This window comes from Nelusetta ayraudi, unplaced genomic scaffold, assembly GCF_046127955.1.
Source record: "Nelusetta ayraudi isolate G7.1 ecotype Tasmania unplaced genomic scaffold, CSIRO-AGI_Nayr_v1 ptg000002l, whole genome shotgun sequence".
Lineage (NCBI taxonomy): Eukaryota > Metazoa > Chordata > Actinopteri > Tetraodontiformes > Monacanthidae > Nelusetta > Nelusetta ayraudi.
This window is the reverse complement of record NW_027466052.1, coordinates 324,626-344,602: the sequence shown is the minus strand read 5'-3', so window position 1 is coordinate 344,602 and position 19,977 is coordinate 324,626. Positions and strand designations below refer to the sequence as shown.

The following is a 19,977-nucleotide window of genomic DNA, read 5'->3' as shown; positions in this document are numbered from 1 at the left end:
TTTGTATTTTACTTATCCTTATTCATCTTTTGATTTCCCAATTACACAAAGAATGCAGCAAAAAAAAATGATGGTCGTGTGTTGGGAGTCAGATCGTCAGATATAGACATGTACGTAGTCCCCGTGTGAAAAAATAGACCCACCTCCAGCAATATTCCTCCCTGCCTTTGTCGTGGAAATCAATGGAGACGTTTACTCAAGAGGAATAAAACTAAGTCAAGATCAGAGCTGGTCTCAGTGAGAGTTTATTACAGCTGGGAGCACACAGACAGAGTCGCTGCAAGAATGCTCCCCGGACACTGGTGAGCAAGACATTTAAATACACAACAGCAAAATGGGGAAGTGGTTACATCTTAGTAGGAGGCGGGAACTTGCAAGCTTCAGCGGCAAGTTTGAGCAGCAGTTAAGGATAACTGGAAAACGGGAACTAACAGCTGAAGGTGCATTTAGGGTTCAGACTGTTCTTTCGGGGTGTGAAACAACAACTCCTCACAAGGAGTTGTAGATCAGATAACGTGTCTGCCGTCTTGGTTGCTGCAGATGGTTCCTGTCGAATTTACACAGACATGGTTATTTTAGCAGTCTTCACAACAATCTATGCAAGCATTAATTTTACCGCTACACCTTCGCTCAACACCACACTCCACAGCAACAACCCATGGCCTTTAATTTTTGATACGGTCATATCTTGCAGTAGAGCGCCCTCGTGTGTTTTGGTTTTGTCTCCCACCCCAAATTGGCACCCTGGAAATGCAGAAACTTCAAATTTTGTTTATATATTCAATAACAAAATTATTGAGTTTTGTTGGAACATATCTCAACTGAAAAAGCAAAACAAAATAATAATCGTGTTATTACAGACTTTTAATGGTATATGGCCCCCCCACTGCACTTCCTTTTGCTCTATTAACTATAGTTGTGTTACTCACATTTCCGCCAATACCAAACAAACAAACCCGTTTTTGTACGTAGTCAAATGCCTTTCCCTAAATACCTTCCACTAGGTATTGACCGGCACCGGCTTTACAGTGGTTGTCCTTACCCCAAAGACATAGGAGGAACATTGGTAATATTTGCTTTGGAAATGCATATATGTACATCTCTCTCTCTCTCTCTCTCTCTCTCTCTCTCTCTCTCTCTCTCTCTCTCTCTCTCTCTCTCTCTCTATATATATATATATATATATATATATATATATATATATATATATATATATATATATATACATATATATATATATACATATATATACACACACACACACACACACACACACACACACACACAGGTCATTTGTTATCATTTGGTCTACTGCCTGAATTTAAGGTTTTAGTTTTATTTAATTTACTAACTTGCTTTGAGTGGGTTAGTAATTACATTTTTTACAGGTAACGTGTAATTGTACTGACTTGAGAGGTCTTCGTTAGACTTATGTGTTATTTACTTATTTTTTTTGTTTACTATATTTGGCAACTACAATTTTCAGTTAATTATTTGCAATAAATCCCGCTATAAACGTCAGACTTTCCAACATCGATCTGTTCCTGTCGTCCCTTTGTGTTCAGGATGTGTCGTGATGTTTTGCCCACTGTTTTTCCGGTACATGTCCCGCCCACAAGCCATATATGGAAGTATACATCCTACCCGCCCGCCCCCAACTAACTTGACATAAAACTCCTTTGTTTACGGGTTGACAAACTTTGGACGGACGAGGGTCTGCGGAACACGCCCGGTAAGAGACGTGTTTTGTCTTATTTTGCTCATTACCATATTAAACTGTATGCATTATTCGTCGGCAACATATAACATATAGCTATGGGCGATGTTGGCTATCGCCGAGGGAGAGAAAAAAAACCCCAGCTCTCTTCCAACTACGATGGAATGCTTTTGTGCCAAACGACAAATTACTGCAAAAAACAAAACAAACAACAAATTATACTTTCGCCAGTAGTGTTAACATGTTGCGGTGGCCAATTCAGTGTTTGTTTGTTTTTTAACTCGAAGGCTGACATGTCTTTACGTTTGTGAGGAGGTTCGTTTGGGATGTAACTGTGTTCTTGCGGCTCGAAAACAAAATCCAATCTCTGAAAAATGTTTGCCCCCTCGAATCTGAGATTGTGTCGTCATCAGTTGTTATTGCATTTGTGAAATGACGCTGCTCCGCCGCTCTGTGTTTACAGGGAGCGCTCAGCTGTCTGGACAGACAGACAGACAGACAGACGCAGAGCAGACAGGAAGAGTGCTATTTATGGAGCTGTTTGCTGAAAAATAATGTAATCTACGATAGGCTCATAGTGTAACTGTCAACTAGTGAGTTTTTGCCATCCACGGTTTAAGTTTTCCTTCCTGTTGCGCGCGCGCGCGCGCGCGCGCGTGTGTGTGTGTGTGTGTGGAGTAAACAACCGTGACGTGCGGTGTTTTGATGAATACAGTAACGACGATCAAGCCCCTCTTCCTTTGACTCGTCTTTGTGAACGTTGGAGTCACCCCCCCCCCCCCCCCCCCCCCCACACACACACACACACACACACACACCACCACCAAACCTTAATTCACCTTAGAGATCTAAATCCGTTCCTTGGGAAATGTAACATCGTTGTAATTTCATCCCGTTTATATCAGTGGCGAACTCGAAACTGTATGAGTTTTAAAAACTCACCACGTCACTGCCACGTAATATCTCAGGCCGCTCAGGTTTCCGAGGCGGCGATGGGTGCAACGCTTGTTTATGCAACGTTATATAGCTGCTCCTGGTCGGTCTTTGGGGTTTTCCTTAAGATGGCCTCAAGAGGGCGCTGCTACCCAATTCGAAAAGGGCGCTGGCTTTCAAGCTCTGTCTAGTTAACGTTGTCTGAGTATGTTATTATTATTAACTTGCAATGTGTAAGATCAACTTCAAAATCTAAACGTCACAAGTAGGTGGAGTTAATCTCCAGAGAGATATTTAAAAAAAAAAAATCTATCGAACTCAGTTCATGAAACCAATTTATTAAGATTATTTGCGATGCACGAGACAGACAGCTCTAAAACTTTGAACACAATTTCACCTTTTAATAACTACATAATCTCCCCTTTGAGCAACATGAACTTGTTACATACTTTATTTACTCAACTGTCACTGACGTTAACTTATGTCTTTAGATTTATTTATTACACGTGCTTGGAAGAACCACAAAGATGTTTGGAAAGTTGCTGTCCCACCTGCTTGGAAATACTGACGAGGACTTCGAGGGAGCAGACAACACTTGTGAGGAGCTGATGGAGTTTGAGGACGGAGGATGGGTCATTGTAAATCTCCCAGGTGAGGGAAAAACCCCAGCTGTTTATTGCACTATTCATATATGACAGTGGGTTTTTGTCTTGAGAGAGATTGTGCTGCTAATGCGGGTATGAGAAGACTGACCAGCGCTTGTCCTTCGTCAGAGAACACGCTGCTCTCTGCGCCAGAGACGGATCCGCTTGAGAACCTGCTGATTGAGCACCCCAGCATGTCCGTCTACCAAATTAAATGTGGATTGAGCAGAGCAGAGGAGGAAGAGCAAGTCTCTGAGGAGGATGAAGAGGAGACTGCCAGGTCAGAAACTTTTCTGTGTTGACTAATTTGCAAATATAACAGACGCAGCATTTGTTTAACTGTGGCAGTCAAAACCCTTTTTTAAGTCGAAGCCTACATGATAACTTAAAATACTTGCTATCCAGTGTTTTTGATATAGCTTTTCCCAAATCAGGTCTTTCATTGGTTACTGGAGATAGGATTTGATTGGTCGAGAATGGATTCATGCGTGGCTAAAGATGTTAAATGAGCACAAACTGATGCTTATTTAAATATAAATTCCAACTTGGCAGCTGCAATACAGAGATTTTGAGAGAAATCTTGCCAAGCCACAAATGAAATGTCATATGTGAAATATGTCACACGTATTCATGCCACATCACATGGTGTGTCGATAAATAAGTTGGCTTTTCTTTCCCTTTAGCACGGTTATTGCCAAGGTAGTTTTACACTTACAAGGAATTTGCTTGGGTGTCGTTGATGAACGACAACAATATAAAAAAAGAACAGCTAATTTTACTAAATATATAAAAACATGAAAATATATCTACAGGTAAAATATAACGTGCAACATAAGTCCATTGTGCAAAGAAATGTGCGTGCACAGTTTTAGCAGTTGACCACCATGCATCCATATTTTCTATAACATATCCTGTTGCCCCCCCCCTCTGTACCTGTCCAGGCCTGTGGATGTCAAGCTGCGCTTGTCCTGGCGCCTCGCCGCTTGGGGAGTTCCCCTGCCTTGCAACGTCCACCTGCTGGCCATCCAGAGGGCCAGGACCCAAAGCGAGCGAAAGAAGCTGAATCGCAGCGCCCTCAACAGGCAGAATCTGGCAAAGGCACGGTTCTCCGCAGCAGAGAAACGCTACGGCCACTTCAAGCAGCCCTGCCAGCGCCTCTACAACTACTGAGCGAGAGAGACGGCACAGCAAGGAGGGTGCGTTCAATGTCGATATCCTGCAGCACTGTTTATTGACCGTAATGTCCTCAGGTTTTCCCAACTTCTCCTCCACAAGCACATGTTATTTTTCATTTTCAGACAAAATGTACCACTTCGGGTTTAACTATAGACAGGCAACCTGAACTGTAGCCCTTTTGCATCACACATTGCGTCACATCAACAATTATTAAAAAAAAAAAAATGTAAAGAGATGGCAACACATCAGTAATATACAGTTACAGGTTGTTTTATTTTAACATGTTAAGTAGGACTTTCAGGGTGTTAGTGCCTTTTAGATTAACAACTAGCTTGTAACTAGAACTGCATTCATGTCTCTACCCAGCATTGACATTGCAAAGTGCACCTTTGTAACAGTCACTTTCAAATTCAGATGAGACAAAACAAATTAGCCAAGCCATGTAGCTGATCTGTATGTGCTGGGAGGAGAATTTACAAAGTTACAAAGTGAAATACCAGAGATGCCTGTGTATCTGTTGAATTGTTTCATCTTGATGTCAAGGTGGTGCATTTTAGCACTTAATGAACCAACACAGAAAAGACCTCAGTCATTGTTGTGCGCCACAATTAGACTTAGTGATGTTTGTACTGATGAAAGAAAATGTCTGACGCAGCCTAACAATGTAGCCCTATTCTCAACTGTGCACCTGTGTGATGCTGATCGCATTCTAACTTCTGCCCTGGATTCTTTTTGCCCTTGGATTATGGTAAATGTGGACTTTGGTTTTCACGTATTATAGTTTGTGCTTTACCTTTAGCTGTTGTGACAACTTAATTTTCTTTTTTTCATACCACAATGAAGTGTACAGTGTGTTTGTTGTACAAAAGTGTAGCAACAAAAAGCATTAAGTAGTATTGTTCTTAAGGAAGCCTTAAGGAACAAGTATTGAGTTGCCTGTTTTATATTTTTCTCAGACTGGCCAATCTCTCATGTTACATAAATGGCCGCAAATGTAAATACAGATGGCTGTTATGTTTTTGTATTTGCATGTATTTATAATATGTAAAAAAACAAAAAAACACAAATAAATTTGTTTTTCTTAAGCTTCTGGTTTGATGAATTGTTAGTTGTTGCATCACAGTCAATTCTAAGCATTAGGAACGACTACAGGGAGCCATCATCACCATCATCATGAAATCTTTATTTTATAAGTTCACGCCTCCTTGACATAAACCTCTTCACCTTTTCAGGGTCAAGTGCATTGGCCCAGTGGCCGCCCTTCTTGAAATGAGAGCCGACAATGATCCCGTTGGCATCTATGTAGCTTTCAAGGTTGTCATGTGTCACTCCAGAACCAATCAGCACTGGGATCCTCACAGAATGAGATACTTCTGCGTGCAAAAGGCAGAGGAACGGGATTTAACATTTTACAATATAGAACCATTTCAACGGTCAAACTACATTACGTACTTTTTATCATTACTTTTCCACTGCGGGAGGATCAGAAGATGTACAAGTACAAACAGTTGTTATTTTACATTATATAACACATGCTTTTTGGAGAGCCAAAATTCTAGGAGATTACAGTCGGACCTGCTGTCGCACAGTTGGGCATATCAGCTTTCAGTGGGACATTCAAAACTTGTCAGTGAGGCCATTAGTTTAACACTCGCTTTAAATAACCCCAGAAATACATTTTTGGGGAATGATGCATCGACGTTTGTGTACAAAGACATTTTTAGCAGAATCTATCGGCATTTGGGTGAAGCAGACACAACTGAGTTAGTTTGCGCCACATGTTTCCGCGATGAATGACACCCCTTCTTCCTGAACAGGTGCGACTCAACAGATGTGGCCCGAAAGTTTGGCCACAGCTGTGGCTGAGCTTCACACTGCCATATGAGCTCCACGCACAAAGTGCCCCCTTGTTTGACATGAAAAGGAGAAGGCACACGCAACCCCAAGGTACTAAAGTACTGACAGTCTGCCTGATCTTACTACAACTGCCCCACATCACATCTTCCAGTGTACGAGCAATAACTTTCCATTCTCGCTGTTCAGTGTTTGCACCCAAGCCTGTGAACCGGGGCCTTTTTCTTTAGTGCACTTCTTCATCTCAGTATTCCCACTGAACCGTCATCTCAATGAAGTTGGACTCACAAGCCCAAACACTACATTCGACTTTAGACTGGTTCAAGCCATAATCCTGGGACACAACAAGCTTTCAGTCACAACTTGACTGCATTTTCCAATCACAGACTTGCACCAACCTCTGCTAAGCCGCTGCATTTCTCTCCCACTCAGATCAACTGCTTTCCTTTACTTCCTTTCTTCCAAGCACCTGAGCTTGCCTGTCAACGTCTATTTTCAGTGTGAGGGCCACTAAGCGTTTCCAGACATTATTATGACCCTGACCCTACATAACCCGCCTCAAACATGGCCTTGCCAAGAGGTCCTGGAAGAAACAGGCATGTCGGCACATCGATACAAATAAAACATGACAAAAATAATTCTCTTTAACAGCCTCAGCTTCCTTCCACATAGGTAACGCAACACAATTTCATGATCTATCTCTGGAAAACCTATTTTTCATATTCTTCACTTAGATCTGCACAGGTAATTTTTAGAATGTTCCTCAGACTCTGACTATTATGCAGCTTCCTGCTGCCATCCTTTTTCCTGGCTAGATCCTTTAAGGAATCCTTCCAAGGCCAGCCTGCCTCTCAACTCTTCTGGGATAATATTAATTCCCAAATGTTCCTACTTTTCTTAACTCTAAGTCTCCTTCCCCTAACTAGCTTAGCCTGCTTAATATTACCAACAGATTTGTATCCCTCACTGTACAGTACTGGTACTCATGCTGGGCTTTTTGCCACAAGCTTCTCTCTCTGACTGACCTGGTGACCTAGGTGTCAACTTCATCTCTTTTTACTACCTTCTCCTCAGTGACAGCGTGATTGATATCTTTCAAACTTGTGGCCCTCTACCTGTCGCTAGTCTGGACTGACTGTCTTTTCAAGAAGTACTGACTGACAAAGACATTCTCATCCTTACTTACAACAGAGAGTTGTAAGACCTTTCACTGGTGCTGTATTACTTTCAGCCAGCTACAATGACAAAGCTGAAGCACCTTGCCCTCTATCATACTATGTTTGTCCTGTACAGACGTGCTCAACTTGTCAGGAGTGCTGCTCTGTCTAGATATTAACCTGGAATAGTTCCCGCTCCCTATAATTCACTGAGTGATATGTCCAACACGTAGCCGTATCCGGTCCAATGTCTGTATGTGATCACCTCTCACTGACCCTTGACTCTCATGTACAGTAGTTCAAGCTGCTAGGCCCCTGCAGAAAGTCACAAGCCTTTATATTTCTTTATTCAGTTTTGGGCAGGATTTCTTGTTTTTTTTCTTATTATTTTTGGCAGAGTGTTGGCAGGCTTTCTTTGCACCAAAAGGAAGAAGGAACCTTTGAATGATTTTCACCCCCCACAACAACTGCTAATTATGCCTGTTACTAATGTACCTTGGTAACCTTTTGAGAAGTGCTGATTGTTTTTACACCTTCATATATTCTTTGAAAAGCCTTCCCTAAAAGGTCATGGTGGGGGATCAACCACATCCTCTCTTTTGATTTTTGTTTTGTTTTTACAGATTCATTGCTTCAAGGGTTGTTCTTTTGTGAAGCTGTGACAAAGTCACATAGAAGCTTTTACTTATATGTCCATTGCAATGCATGAGTTTTGGCTTTGTGCCTGTTAAACAGCATGTGTTTACAGTCTAGAGTGTCATGTCAGAGACTCTGCTAAAAGTAGAAGCCCTAGGGTTGCTATGACAGACATGGTCCAGACTTTAGACCTGTTGACCCTCACGAGGCAGACTCAAGGTCCTGAATGGAAGATAATAAAATCTCTTGTAAAGCAGCACACGTGAATATGCAGAATTGAATTCCTTCATTAAGCAGCTATATGCTGTAAATGTGCAGGTGCTGATAGTGATATATTCTCTTTCCTTCGTCTGCATGGTTTCTCAATGTCTTCTTGTGGTGAGAATCAATCTTGTATGCCACTAAACTGGCCTGTGTCTGTGCTCAGCTGTTTTTCAGCAGTGTGTGGTGCCCAGTTTAGCAAAGGTCCACTGCTTCTACTCTGGCTTCCCTGTGGTGTCAGGTGTTTTACATGCAGCCTTGTTATCTGCAGGATCACTTGGCTTCTCTGCAGGCTGTTAACTTTTGCTCTTTACAGAAACAATTGCTTAGCCAAACAAAGATGTTTTCAAACAATATCTAGAGAAACAGCTGAGGAGGCTTACGCAACTGGCCTTGGGAGAAAGATTCTCCTTGGCAAATTGCGTTTGTTTGTTTATCTGCAAATTGGTGCTTGATACAGATGTGGGCTGGGCCTGACGAATAACTATCGGGGTCAAAACCAACTGATAATGCACGTTGTTACACATCCAAGGCAAATACAAAAATGTTTTGATCTGAGGCACAGTGCAGCAGGCACCAATAGGGTGACAGTTAACCTGAGAGCCAATTTGAGGTGTAAATGTTCACTGTTTTGGCCTTAGGAGTATATTCAACAACTACTGCTGCAGTTCTTTACAGGAGCTTCCTCCAAGTGGTTGCGCCCTCTGGTGGAGCAAAACTGATAGGGTTTTACAAGTTTCTGAACGAGAAAATACTGGAGAAACAACAGTTCAATCCCCTATGGCAGAATAGAATTCAAACTAAAAGGTGGGAAGAAAACCTTTCAATTTTTTGTTTTGGAACAGTTACATTTGGATGACCAAAACTGCTTTTCACTGCTTTTCACAAAAGTAGTTTTGCATATTTGTTTTTGTTTCAAAACAAGAATTACTGTTTCAAGACATATTTTGTGCACTTTCAGTGAATGGGGCCAAAAGTATTTTGCACTTCATAAGACGGTGGATATCATAATCTGTCAGGCTGCAGAATTGTTGGGGTTTAATTTCTGTAAAGAGTCAACGTGCAGTTAAAAGAATGATAGAATACTTCTCAGTTCCTGAGGGTCTGCCTGTGCTCCAGTGGCCACTCCTGTGATGATCACTCCATCGGAGAGGAAAAACTCAGCTGCACGTGCCGTCTCTTCGATGCTAACGTCTGACGTCAAGGCATGGGCACTGTGAGAGAAACACACAGTTTGCATGCAAGTACTTGGTGATAATGTGGACAAAGGGTAAAAGCCAAGGCTCTGACGTGTACACTAAAATATAATACACATTGCACATGAATGACCTAAAACTGGGACTAAGGGCAACATCGGGGATTAAAAACACAAAATAATTATCTCACAACACTGACGCTACAATACTAGCTCTGTTTTTACTTACGAAAGAACAAAGTAAAGTATTAGAAATTAAAGTTACTGGTGAATATTTACCCAAGACAAGGCATTCTTTGTAATTCACTGTGCCTTATCCTGGTCATGTTGATTGTGTGTTTTAGCTCAATTGTGTTTGCTCACACATTACAGAATAAAACAAGTGGAGATAAGAATGTTAATGCTCTCCTGCCACAAATATCGGAAGTATTTTTTTCTTATTTTCAGTTTGATCGATTTGTATGTTTTTACAAACTAAAGACTTGAGACAACAGATAACAGGCAGTGTGTGTGTGTGTGTGTGTGTGTGTGTGTGTGTGTGTGTGTGTGTGTAGGTCTGCTTTGTTCTAAAAGCTCTTTTTATGTTGAATCTCACCTGTGCTTCTTTTTGATGTCAGTGAAGATTTTCACATGTTCCGCTCCAATTTGTTTGCGATATCTCAGTAGGTCGCCAGCACAGGCATTAAGCAAGCCCTCATCAGCCACGTGAGAAAACACAAAACCTTCCGCCCGGATGAAATCCAGACCTATCATAATGACAGTAGCATTAGTTCACCTGCCTGGAGCCACAGTGTCTGATACGGCTACATTTCTGAAAGGCTGGGACGTAGGCAGATATCTGTTGTTCTGGAGGTTGTAGTTGCTCAGTCAAGACCAGACATCCAACACTGCCGCACACAAACAAAATCCAAAAAACACTTGTCGTAGAATTATACTGTTGAAAATACCTTGGAGCATTTGCCAACATAGGACTAAAGGCATCCATTATGTTCCACCCATCAGACATTTTCTTTTAGCTTTTATTTTAGCCACATGTACAGCACAGCAGTAATGATGCACAGACTGAACCTGAAGCGAGAGCCACAGCCAACGCCTGCTGATTTGCAGCAGACAGAATTTGCACTCCGAGCGGCATGGACGGACAGATGCTTCTCACAGCTGTGCACACTGCAGTCATGCATGAAACCACCTCGGGGCCCACAGAGAATGAGTAAGGGGTATCGTGCATATTCTCAATAATGACACCATCCTGAAAGAGAGGTGGATAAGCTGCGGTCGGGATACTGGCGGAACCGGAAAAAGGACTTCAGATGTGAGGTGACACACGGAGACTTACAACCCCTGCGTCCTGGTAGATTGCTGCCTCCCGGCAAGCTTCTTCGACAATCTGCGACATTTTCATACAACCCAGTGGTGTGCCTGCACACGAAACAGCTTAGTAAACAAGAGATGTGTTGTTGTTTTTTTTAAGGGAGGCAGGTAGGTCACATTGTGTGTTTCATGTTGCCACATATCAAAGAGCATACTTTGAATTAATTTGTACTTCTTGGATATAATAATAATAATAAAAAATCTCTGTTACACACACATAAACATATAAGCAGACAGAGAAGCACAAAAATCAGACATGATCAGTTTAAAGTTTAGATTTAAAAAAGAGTCAATGTAAGGCTGATTAATTATACATTTAGCAACACAAAACTATTATAGCTTATTATTAAAGCAAAACAAGTATATAATAGCATTTTTTTTTCTATAGAAGAGAAGCTTTAACGCCCACCACCAGAACAAGGGTCGGTGCAGAGTCACTTTACCTGGCAAGGCTCTGACATGAATCATGCCAATAATCACGGATTTCAGACGACCGAAGACGTCTACAAACTTCATATTGCCGTTTTAAGGGCAAAACCGCTCGACAGAAAGTTGTTCTTGTCCTCTGCGGGTACAAGTCACGTGACCGTCCAAAGGTCTGCTTAAATAAACAGATTGATAAATAATGGATAATTCTCAAATCAGTGGTCACAATGCAAGCTACTACAAGACATCAAACGTAAAAAGCTGAAAAACAAAATGAAAATAAAAACAAATTTAGCAACGGAGCAGTAATTTTTGTTTACAAGAGCGTATGGCGGGTCTTTGGTTTTGGACATGAATGGAAACCAAGCGGGAAATGGGCGCAATAGCAGCCGGAGCGCCTCACAGGCTAACACTTTGACGTTTTTCGACGCAAAGCGTTTGTTGCGCCAGGGGTGACAGCGACATATAATCATCTGTAGCGTCTGCTGATCGCGAATCTCGCTTTACCTCGTCGGAGAATGCCCGTGTTAGCGTCTTTTTTGGGGTTTAATCTCGAGGACTGCGGCTTTGTTTACATCCGACAGACTAGCCACGCGGTGGATGCGGACTTCCGCTTCGGAAGCGCCGCCCCTCCAGCTGTCACTGGCGGCGGTCACGCCTCCTTCACTTACAAACTTATTTTTATTTTTCTTTCCGTCCAACGATCATCAAATATTATTGAATACATTAGAACTGCACGTGATTTCAAAGTGAAATGTGCCCTTAACAGTGTTGAAATGAGTTTAAAAAAAGAAGCAGACGCAGCGATCGGTTTAGCGCCAAGTTAAATGGCGCGCCTCCTGACGCTGATGCTCCCAGTCATCTGGTTTCTACAAGGCGCCAGCTCAGAGGAACTAGCACCGGCCTGGACACACAGGAGGCAACACGCAGAGGAACAACTGGAACATTCTGGCGCTAAAAACTGAACATTAACAATTAGCGGTTTCTATTTTTTTAAGAGCGTGGAGAAGAGTGAACTTCAAGGGTCAGGACTTGGGGTGAGTGCATCCAGCGAGTTTATCGACTATAACCTCGTCTTTGCATTTTTCTTTAAGCTAGCTTTGGATGAAACTTTTTGCTGTAAAGTTAAAATGTGTAACAAAGTGCTTGCACGTCAGTCAAACATCTATGTCGATGCTCACGCATAAAGGCTGCTTTTGAAAACGGGGTTTAAAAAAATATATTTACTTATAGCGTTTAAAAAGTACTTAACAAAACAGGCGCCCTGGCTGCTGCCGTTCGATCGGCCATTATGTGGCAAGCCAGCTGTCCATAGTTCACGGTGGAAAATAACGAGAGTCCCTTCGAAATGAGCGAAATTAAAACGCTCGGCAGTTACTTTAGCCTCCGATGTGTGTGGCTGCCTAATTTCAGTGATACTTGTGCCTCGTGTAGCACTTTATTGCGACTTGAACAGTTTCCATTTGGCCGCGCCAAGGCTATACGCTGCTGGGCTTTGTCAGAGGGAGGGAGCTTCGAGTGTGGGGGTTGGGAGTGTATCAATGTGTTCACTCCAACCTCAAATTAAAAAGAAAAGGAAAAAAAAAAAACTTACAACGACACCTCTTATTCACAGGTTTGCTCCAGAACGGACACACAGACCCCTGAATATAATGCGGGAAAAGCGGTGAGTTTGGTGGATTCCCTCTTTCGAGTGTTTAGGCGCGTCAATCAGAGCGGGTGACGACAGAAAGGAAAGTTGAGTTGCGCCGGGCTTTAGCCATCCGGGTAACCCCGGTTAGCTCGCCGCGGCAAGGCGGAATTAAACGCGTTTCTACGGGCTTTGCCGAGTTCTGTGCCACTCGACGCCAGCCGTTTACACTGCTATGTCTTTTTGTTGTGTTGCTGTTGCTGCAGGGAAGAGACACAACCACAGTCTGCTGCTCCGGAGGCGCCCAGGGAAACTACAGTACGACCGAGAAAGAGGAAGGCAGACGTTGCCATTGTAAGCACTCTCAAAGGCTCGCAGATTAGCCTACAAGTGGCCTCTACATGCTTCTCAGCCCTGTCGTTTAGCCAGGCATAGTCATGCACAACCGGTATTACACTAAACATCACCGTCAAAGCTCCCAGTTATGAACCTGTGTAACTGCAACTTGATTCTTTACCAAAACCATCAGTGATGAGTTTGATCAGTGCGAGTCGACGCTTGCAGTGGTGGTTTTCATCCCCGTCTCTGATTTGCAGGAGTTTCTATCTTTGATAAACTCTGAATTGCATTGTGTTTGTTGTCATTGGACACACAGCAATTTTATTTACATTTCCCCTTCTTGTGTCCAGCATTTGCCGGACCTGGATGCCGACGAGGAGGTAGCAGAGATGACAAAGAAGAAACATAGGGAGTTGGAGGTTGGTTGGCTCTCTCTCTCTCTCTCTCTCTCTCGCTCTCTCTCTTGCATTGTGTTTCCACCCATTTTCCCAGCCCGCCCGGCCCCCGTCTCACACTTTCCTTGTGTCGTCCCGCTCTTCTCGCATCTCCCGTGTAGCTCGACCAGAACCATGACCCCTGCCGTACGAGTCCTCACAGATTGATCCCCACGCCCGATCAAGACGAGGACCAGCCGGTCCTGATGAACGCTCGATTCCCCCACTATGGCGTCAACAACATATATACCACCCCGGCGCGCTGCGCACCTCTTCCTACCTTGTGGTGAGTGGTGCTCCTCATGTGTAGTGGATATCGTATAGGATTCGTCTCCTCTGCAAAGTACAACGAGGAAACAAAGGTTCAAACGATGGGTGTCGCTTCAGAATGCCTTGCCACAGTTGAGCGATCACAAGACAAGCCTTGTGTTGCACTGTAAATGGTGCACTGCGTTCAATCTCCAGTTACTGATTTATGACAGGTTCAGTAGCTGTTGTGTGTTGGTCTGAGGGGGGAAAATGAAAATAAATGCCTCCTCTCAAATGGCCATTGAGCAGTAAAACACTAAAACAAGTTGTGCTGCACAGGAAGAGACACAAGACACGAGTCTTGCTCTTATCTGGAGCCAATGGTTTGCCAATGAGCGTGTCTGCCCTGCACTACACAATTGACAGTCGACACAAGATTCATGTGCTACACCAGGTTGTCCGGCAGTATTGGCAATCTTCTCTTTAGAGGTGAATTGCAACTACTTTGGAATTGGAGGGATAATGAAAGTGTTAATTTGGAGTTATTCAGTCACCTGACGTCTGCGGCCAGCTGGGTCCTCGGCAGCCATTTTGTCTTTCTTTGTGTATTCCCGAGTTTTCACGACTGTCACCCAATCACAAGTTTTTAAATGGATGCTGTTCTAATCCAGTGAGAACTCCCACGATGGCAGTGTCCAGCAGAAAGTATAGGGGTTTCTGCTAATAGGACTTTAGCTGTGAACTGATTGATTGATTTGTCTTCACTGACAGTACACACAGTAGCACATCCCAGACGACACACCGACAATAAACAACCTACTGTACATAACGACAACTGTAGTAGTTGAATCAAAGCCCTCAAACCAGACTGTAAAACGAATGATAGAAAAATTACATTTCAAAATAAGACGGGTGAGACATTTGTTTCCTCTAAATGCCTTTTTATTTCCCGCCAGTTGGGCCAGTAAGGATGTCGTCTGGAACAACATGTTGGAGAAGGACAAGACCTACACAAGAGACGTCCACATGATGGAGAATCATCCTCATCTGCAGTCCAACATGAGGGCAATTCTCCTGGACTGGCTCATGGAGGTCTGTATGACGGCACTTCCCCGAGCACCATGAGATGCTTGATTTTGACCTTGCTCCATAAATGTTGAACTTGATTGTTAAACTTTTGAGCAAATTTTTACTAATTCCGGATGGTAAGAAATTCTTGCACTATAAATGTCAGTCTTTAAGCATGATTTGGTCAACAGCAAAATTATATTGTGCATTGCTCTTGAATTTTACTTTTCATGTATGTTGTGGCCAATGTCACTTTAACAGCTCATAGTTTCCCATAGTTTCTTCAACTGTGTTTTTCTGTTGTCCTTTTAGGTGAGTGAGGTGTACAAACTACGCAGGGAGACATACCACCACGCTCAGAACTACTTCGATCGCTTCATGGCCACACAGAGAAATGTCTTCAAGTCAAGATTGCAACTCATCGGCATAACTTGTCTCTTTATCGCTGCTAAAGTCGAGGTACGCGTCAGCTGGATGTTCGGATTCCTCAATTTTTAAGCTTCTTGGCATTTCTTTCCGCCCCGTTATTCTACTTGGCAGTTTCTCCCGTTCCTTCACGCGTCGCTTTAAGTCGCCTTTCGCCTTGCTGTTGTATCTTCCAGGAGATTTACCCTCCTAAGGTCCACCAGTTTGCATACGTTACAGATGAAGCCTGTACGGAAGATGACATTCTCCATATGGAAATCATTATTATGACGGTAAAAACACGCGCAACTCCTTGATGACTTTATCAGCCCTGGTATTCACTAGTATTCACTTGCGATGACTCGCCATCAAAATTGACTCTCCTCTTTCGCTCTTATCTTGTTGAACGCAGGGGCTGAACTGGTGCCTCACTCCACAGACGTCCATCTCCTGGCTCAGTGTTTACATGCAGGTGGCCTACCTGAAAGAGGCCGACACGTTGCTCATCCCCAGATATCCCCAGGCCACCTTCACTCAGATTGCAGAGGTAAAGTGTGTGCATGTGCCTGTTCCGGACCATTTGATAGACTGCGACTGTAGAAAGTGGCGACTTGCAAGGAGGGAAACGCAGGTCTTGAAGTAATTTAAGTGGTTTCCAAAAAAAATCAACTGTAATGGTGTTTTTGACAAAAGCTGCAACAGAGGCAATTTGAGGGATTCATTTTTTTTGACTTGGTGTCCCAAAGATGTGACAATTCTTTTCCTTGCTAACCCCAATGCGTCTTTCTGTTTTATTTCTTTTCTCCAGTTGTTAGATTTGTCCATGCTTGATGTGCGATGCCTTGAGTTCTCCAACGGTGTCCTGGCTGCTTCAGCGCTCTTTCACTTCTCGTCCCTGGAGCTGGTGGAAACCGTGTCTGGTAAATTGGAGTCGCCGAGACCAAATTGTCGTTCAGCTTAACGTCCCTTCGCTCGAGCCACTTCACACCCTTCCTGTGATCCTTTCGTCCGCGCAGCTCTGAAGAGGGTGGAGGTGGAGCAGTGCGTGAGGTGGATGGTGCCGTTCGCGATGGCGCTGCGAGAGGTTGGGGGCTCAGCCATGAAGTCATTCGTGGGGATCTCAACAGATGACGTGCACAACATTCAGACTCACGCCTCCTATATGACTTGGCTGGTAAGGCACAAAAAGAAAGCTTGACAAATCGCTCTGAACTAGCTCGGTCGCCGAGTGAACAACTTGTGAACTCTCTGAAACTCTCTGAAATGATGTATGTTGGGGTCTAGATGCAAAGAATCAAAGTTTAGAAACTGTTTCTTCTCTCTTTTTCTTAATAAAAAAAAGTGCATGCGCCACAAAGAGTGCACCTAAAAAAAAAAAAACACATCACGTATGACACTAGCTGCGTTTCCATGACCTCTAGAATTGCGCAAAACCAAAGTATCGCAATGCAAAAAGTGGCCATGGAAACGCCTACATTTTGAAAAACCTCTCAAACATGGCTAGAAGGTTTTTACGCTCTGATGAGGTGGTTTTTCAGACGCATCGATATCAAGGTATATCGCAAAAGTGTCATGGAAACGCGTGACGTGTGCGGGTCACGTGACCAGTTCACTTCAAGTAAAAATGGCGTGTTATGTTTGGACGGAGGAGGAGAGGGATTTTTTTTTGACAAGTGATCAAAGGGAAAAATATAACAAGCATTCCTGATGGCAAATAAATGTAAACAAACGGTCGCAAACGTGATTCTCGTAAGTCTCAGTTTTTTCGAGGATTACGGTTTAAGCGCCTCACACCGTTCAGTGGAAACCCCTGCAAATCTCAGCTGCACCTTGTCGAAATTTTTAGAAACATCGCTTTTATTTTGCCAAACCTGTAACGGAAGCGCAGCCACCCATGCTTTCTATTCATGAACATGTTCCCTAACCTCTGCGGATGTGCGTCCCAATGGACCTGTTCAGCTAAAATCATTAAGTCTCACATTACTGGGCAAGTTTTAAGCTTAACATCCTTTTCTGTTCATATTGTAATGCTCACGAGGTTGATTTTGAGTTTCCTCTGTTCGACAGGAAAAGGCCCACTCATACCAGGATGCGGATTTGGAGCGCCACGGCACCTGCCCTGTACCTTCGGGTGTCCTCACCCCGCCACTGAGCAGTGAGAAAACTGAAGACCTGGTCCGACCGGGTTCTGCAGATTTAAGAATTAGACCAAGGATGCACAAAGGCCTCTAATTAGTGATGTAATACTGACAAATATTGAGATGACGGTGAATTGGAATCCATTTTTTATATTTTTATTTTTCCTTAATAATGGAAGAAGTTTTGCGTCGAATCAATTATTTTTTCTTCGTACTGTGTCAGTATATCTGTTGCAGGTGCATACATTGGTTTGGCTGTGTTAGAGATACACTGCAACCCTCCCAGCTTAGATGATGGCCATCCACACAGGAAACCCAGCAGTTCAATAACCTATTTGTTCTATGAAAAAGCAGAACAGGGTTCTCAAGGATGTTCTATTGTCTTTAAGACCATTTCACACAAATGCTTACACGAACTACTAATCATACTTATATTTTAACTGTTGCCATATTTTTCTATGCAGAGGCCAAATATATTGGATATTTTATAGAGTCTCTACTCAATGGTGCGTGTTTGTGTGTGTGTATGTGTGTGCGCATGTGTGTGTGTGTGTGTGTGTGTGTGTGTGTTCACTGTTGTCATCGGTGGCCTCATTTGCCCAAAAAACCTATGTCGAGGGTCATGTTTGGCTCTATGTGCTGCTATAAAAGTGGGCTTTTGCATTATTTCATTTTTTATGTATATTTTTATTCTCTATTTTATTTTTTATTTTTTGACAAATAGTGTATTAGTCATGTTTTTGGTTCTATAGCCGCCATTTTATTGGACAAAACGTGGCCACATATTACTTAGGGACCAGTAGCTTGGCTACTTAAATGGACAAGTGAACCAGTCAGGCTTGAGAAGCTAAAATGTTGATTGTATTTAACTTTTTTTTTTTTTTTTTTTTTTAATTGAATCCTAAACAGCGATCGGTTTCCCATTACCAAATGTAAGATTTCTGTTTGACTTTTTAAAATAAAATGCTGCTACATTTTTTTTCTTCCAAGAAAGACTGTTTCTCTCGACTCGAGACTTATTGAACCCCAGGTGAAAATAAATACAGTGACCATTCTAAAATTATTATTATTATTATTATTATTATTATTATTTATTATTATTATCGTCGTCGTCGTCGTTGGTAGTGGTGGTAGTAGTTGGAGGAGTTGTAGTAGTATTCGTGCCTTCTCATGTGAAGCTGTGAACGGGCTTTATTTTACTCTTTACGCCACTAGATGTCAGTGCAGCATTGTCTATCAGCACGTTAAAGCGCTAAACCCGGAGAACCAAGTTGACCAGTTGATACAGATTTTAGATTTTTTTTGGATGTATTATTAATTAATTAATTAATTTATTTTGTTATTTGAACTGCTTTTTATTATTTGAAACTGGCTTTGCTTGGCACCAACTGGACACCATACCAATGATGCGATCATCCATCCTCAGTGCACTCAGTGTATAACAAGAACAAATGGAAAGTCTGGTAGCAAAACAACAGCACATATACTGTCATGCTCAAGTTCATTAACTTGTAATGTTGCAGGTCTGATTAATTGACTGTTCATTTTTATAGGTCTTGTTTGTTTTTTTTTTTAAATCAGTCATTCAGTCATGTCTTTATCTGTATATATAGACTTGTGTGGGTGTAGGTTGTGATAATACAGCAGGCAATGTATGGATGATGTATTTTTCCTCAATAAAATTAGAGCGAAGAACACCGCCTGCCATCCAAATATTCCCCATCCCATACATATGTGAATCATTCCATCTGGTGCGTTAGATCATTTAAAATAAATCCTCGGTGTTTCGTCAAAACAGGGTGTGTTGACGCCCACCCGTTTTGATCATTTCACAGTTTCTACGTCTGCCACCACAGCGTTGCACCGAGCGCCGTGCAGCATCGACACACATCAAAGTCAGGCCATAGATAGCGAACCCAAGCTTATGTCAACCTCTGCACTCTCTCTGCCTCTATAAATGGAGCCCGGGGTGGGCAACCTTCAAATCACTCACTGCCTCTGGAAAATTATATCTTTTCACTCTGCTGTTATTTTTTTCCACCGGCACAGGCTCAAAATAAACACGGCACAAACAAGTTTGACCAACTGTTTAGAGACGGATGGAAGGAAAAGAAACTTGGGCCAAGTTCACCAGCTACCAATCAAAACACTTTCCTGCCAACTTGAAAACTCCTACTGAAATGTATTCAATACTCCGTATAAAAGCCAGTGCTGGCACTAACGACTTGAAAATCCCACCTGTGCGGACAAAAGTGCATTGCTAAGGTTTGATTTGGGCCCATTCTTCCACAATCAGTCTTCAATACTTCTTCTTGAAGGTCCTGTGGGAATATAGAGATTGAGA

General features: G+C 42.7%; 3 protein-coding genes across 5 annotated transcripts; 2 read left to right on the top strand and 1 right to left on the bottom strand.

Annotated features, from left to right (window-relative positions):
• Positions 1-1,607: 1,607 nt before the first annotated feature.
• Positions 1,608-5,555, top strand: LOC142891159 (tumor protein p53-inducible nuclear protein 2). 2 transcript variants are annotated; one of them, XM_076030621.1, is made up of 4 exons: positions 1,608-1,732; positions 3,142-3,301; positions 3,424-3,574; positions 4,236-5,555. In XM_076030621.1, the coding sequence occupies exons 2-4, from the start codon at positions 3,178-3,180 to the stop codon at positions 4,462-4,464; spliced, it is 504 nt and encodes a 167-aa protein (XP_075886736.1). In that variant the 5' UTR covers positions 1,608-1,732; positions 3,142-3,177; the 3' UTR covers positions 4,465-5,555. The 2 variants fall into 2 exon arrangements, with proteins under 2 accessions (XP_075886736.1, XP_075886790.1); XM_076030675.1 differs by lacking the exon at positions 1,608-1,732 and adding an exon at positions 2,158-2,310.
• Positions 5,556-5,632: 77 nt separating this feature from the next.
• Positions 5,633-11,986, bottom strand: LOC142890948 (uncharacterized protein F13E9.13, mitochondrial). Of its 2 annotated transcripts, none has more exons than XM_076030337.1 (7): positions 11,878-11,986; positions 11,388-11,545; positions 10,910-10,992; positions 10,642-10,822; positions 10,169-10,319; positions 9,465-9,592; positions 5,633-5,843 (listed from the first exon to the last, which is right to left on the bottom strand). In XM_076030337.1, exons 2-7 carry the CDS (start codon positions 11,458-11,460, stop codon positions 5,653-5,655), a joined length of 807 nt encoding a protein of 268 aa, XP_075886452.1. In that variant the 5' UTR covers positions 11,461-11,545; positions 11,878-11,986; the 3' UTR covers positions 5,633-5,652. The 2 variants fall into 2 exon arrangements, with proteins under 2 accessions (XP_075886452.1, XP_075886503.1); XM_076030388.1 differs by having other exon boundaries at positions 11,388-11,542; positions 11,878-11,984.
• Positions 11,987-12,269: 283 nt separating this feature from the next.
• On the top strand, positions 12,270-18,399 carry ccne1 (cyclin E1). The gene is made up of 12 exons (XM_076030097.1): positions 12,270-12,407; positions 12,986-13,036; positions 13,267-13,354; positions 13,690-13,758; positions 13,896-14,059; positions 14,979-15,114; positions 15,403-15,549; positions 15,693-15,788; positions 15,908-16,042; positions 16,304-16,415; positions 16,512-16,669; positions 17,563-18,399. The coding sequence occupies exons 2-12, from the start codon at positions 13,023-13,025 to the stop codon at positions 17,725-17,727; spliced, it is 1,284 nt and encodes a 427-aa protein (XP_075886212.1). The 5' UTR covers positions 12,270-12,407; positions 12,986-13,022; the 3' UTR covers positions 17,728-18,399.
• Positions 18,400-19,977: the final 1,578 nt, after the last annotated feature.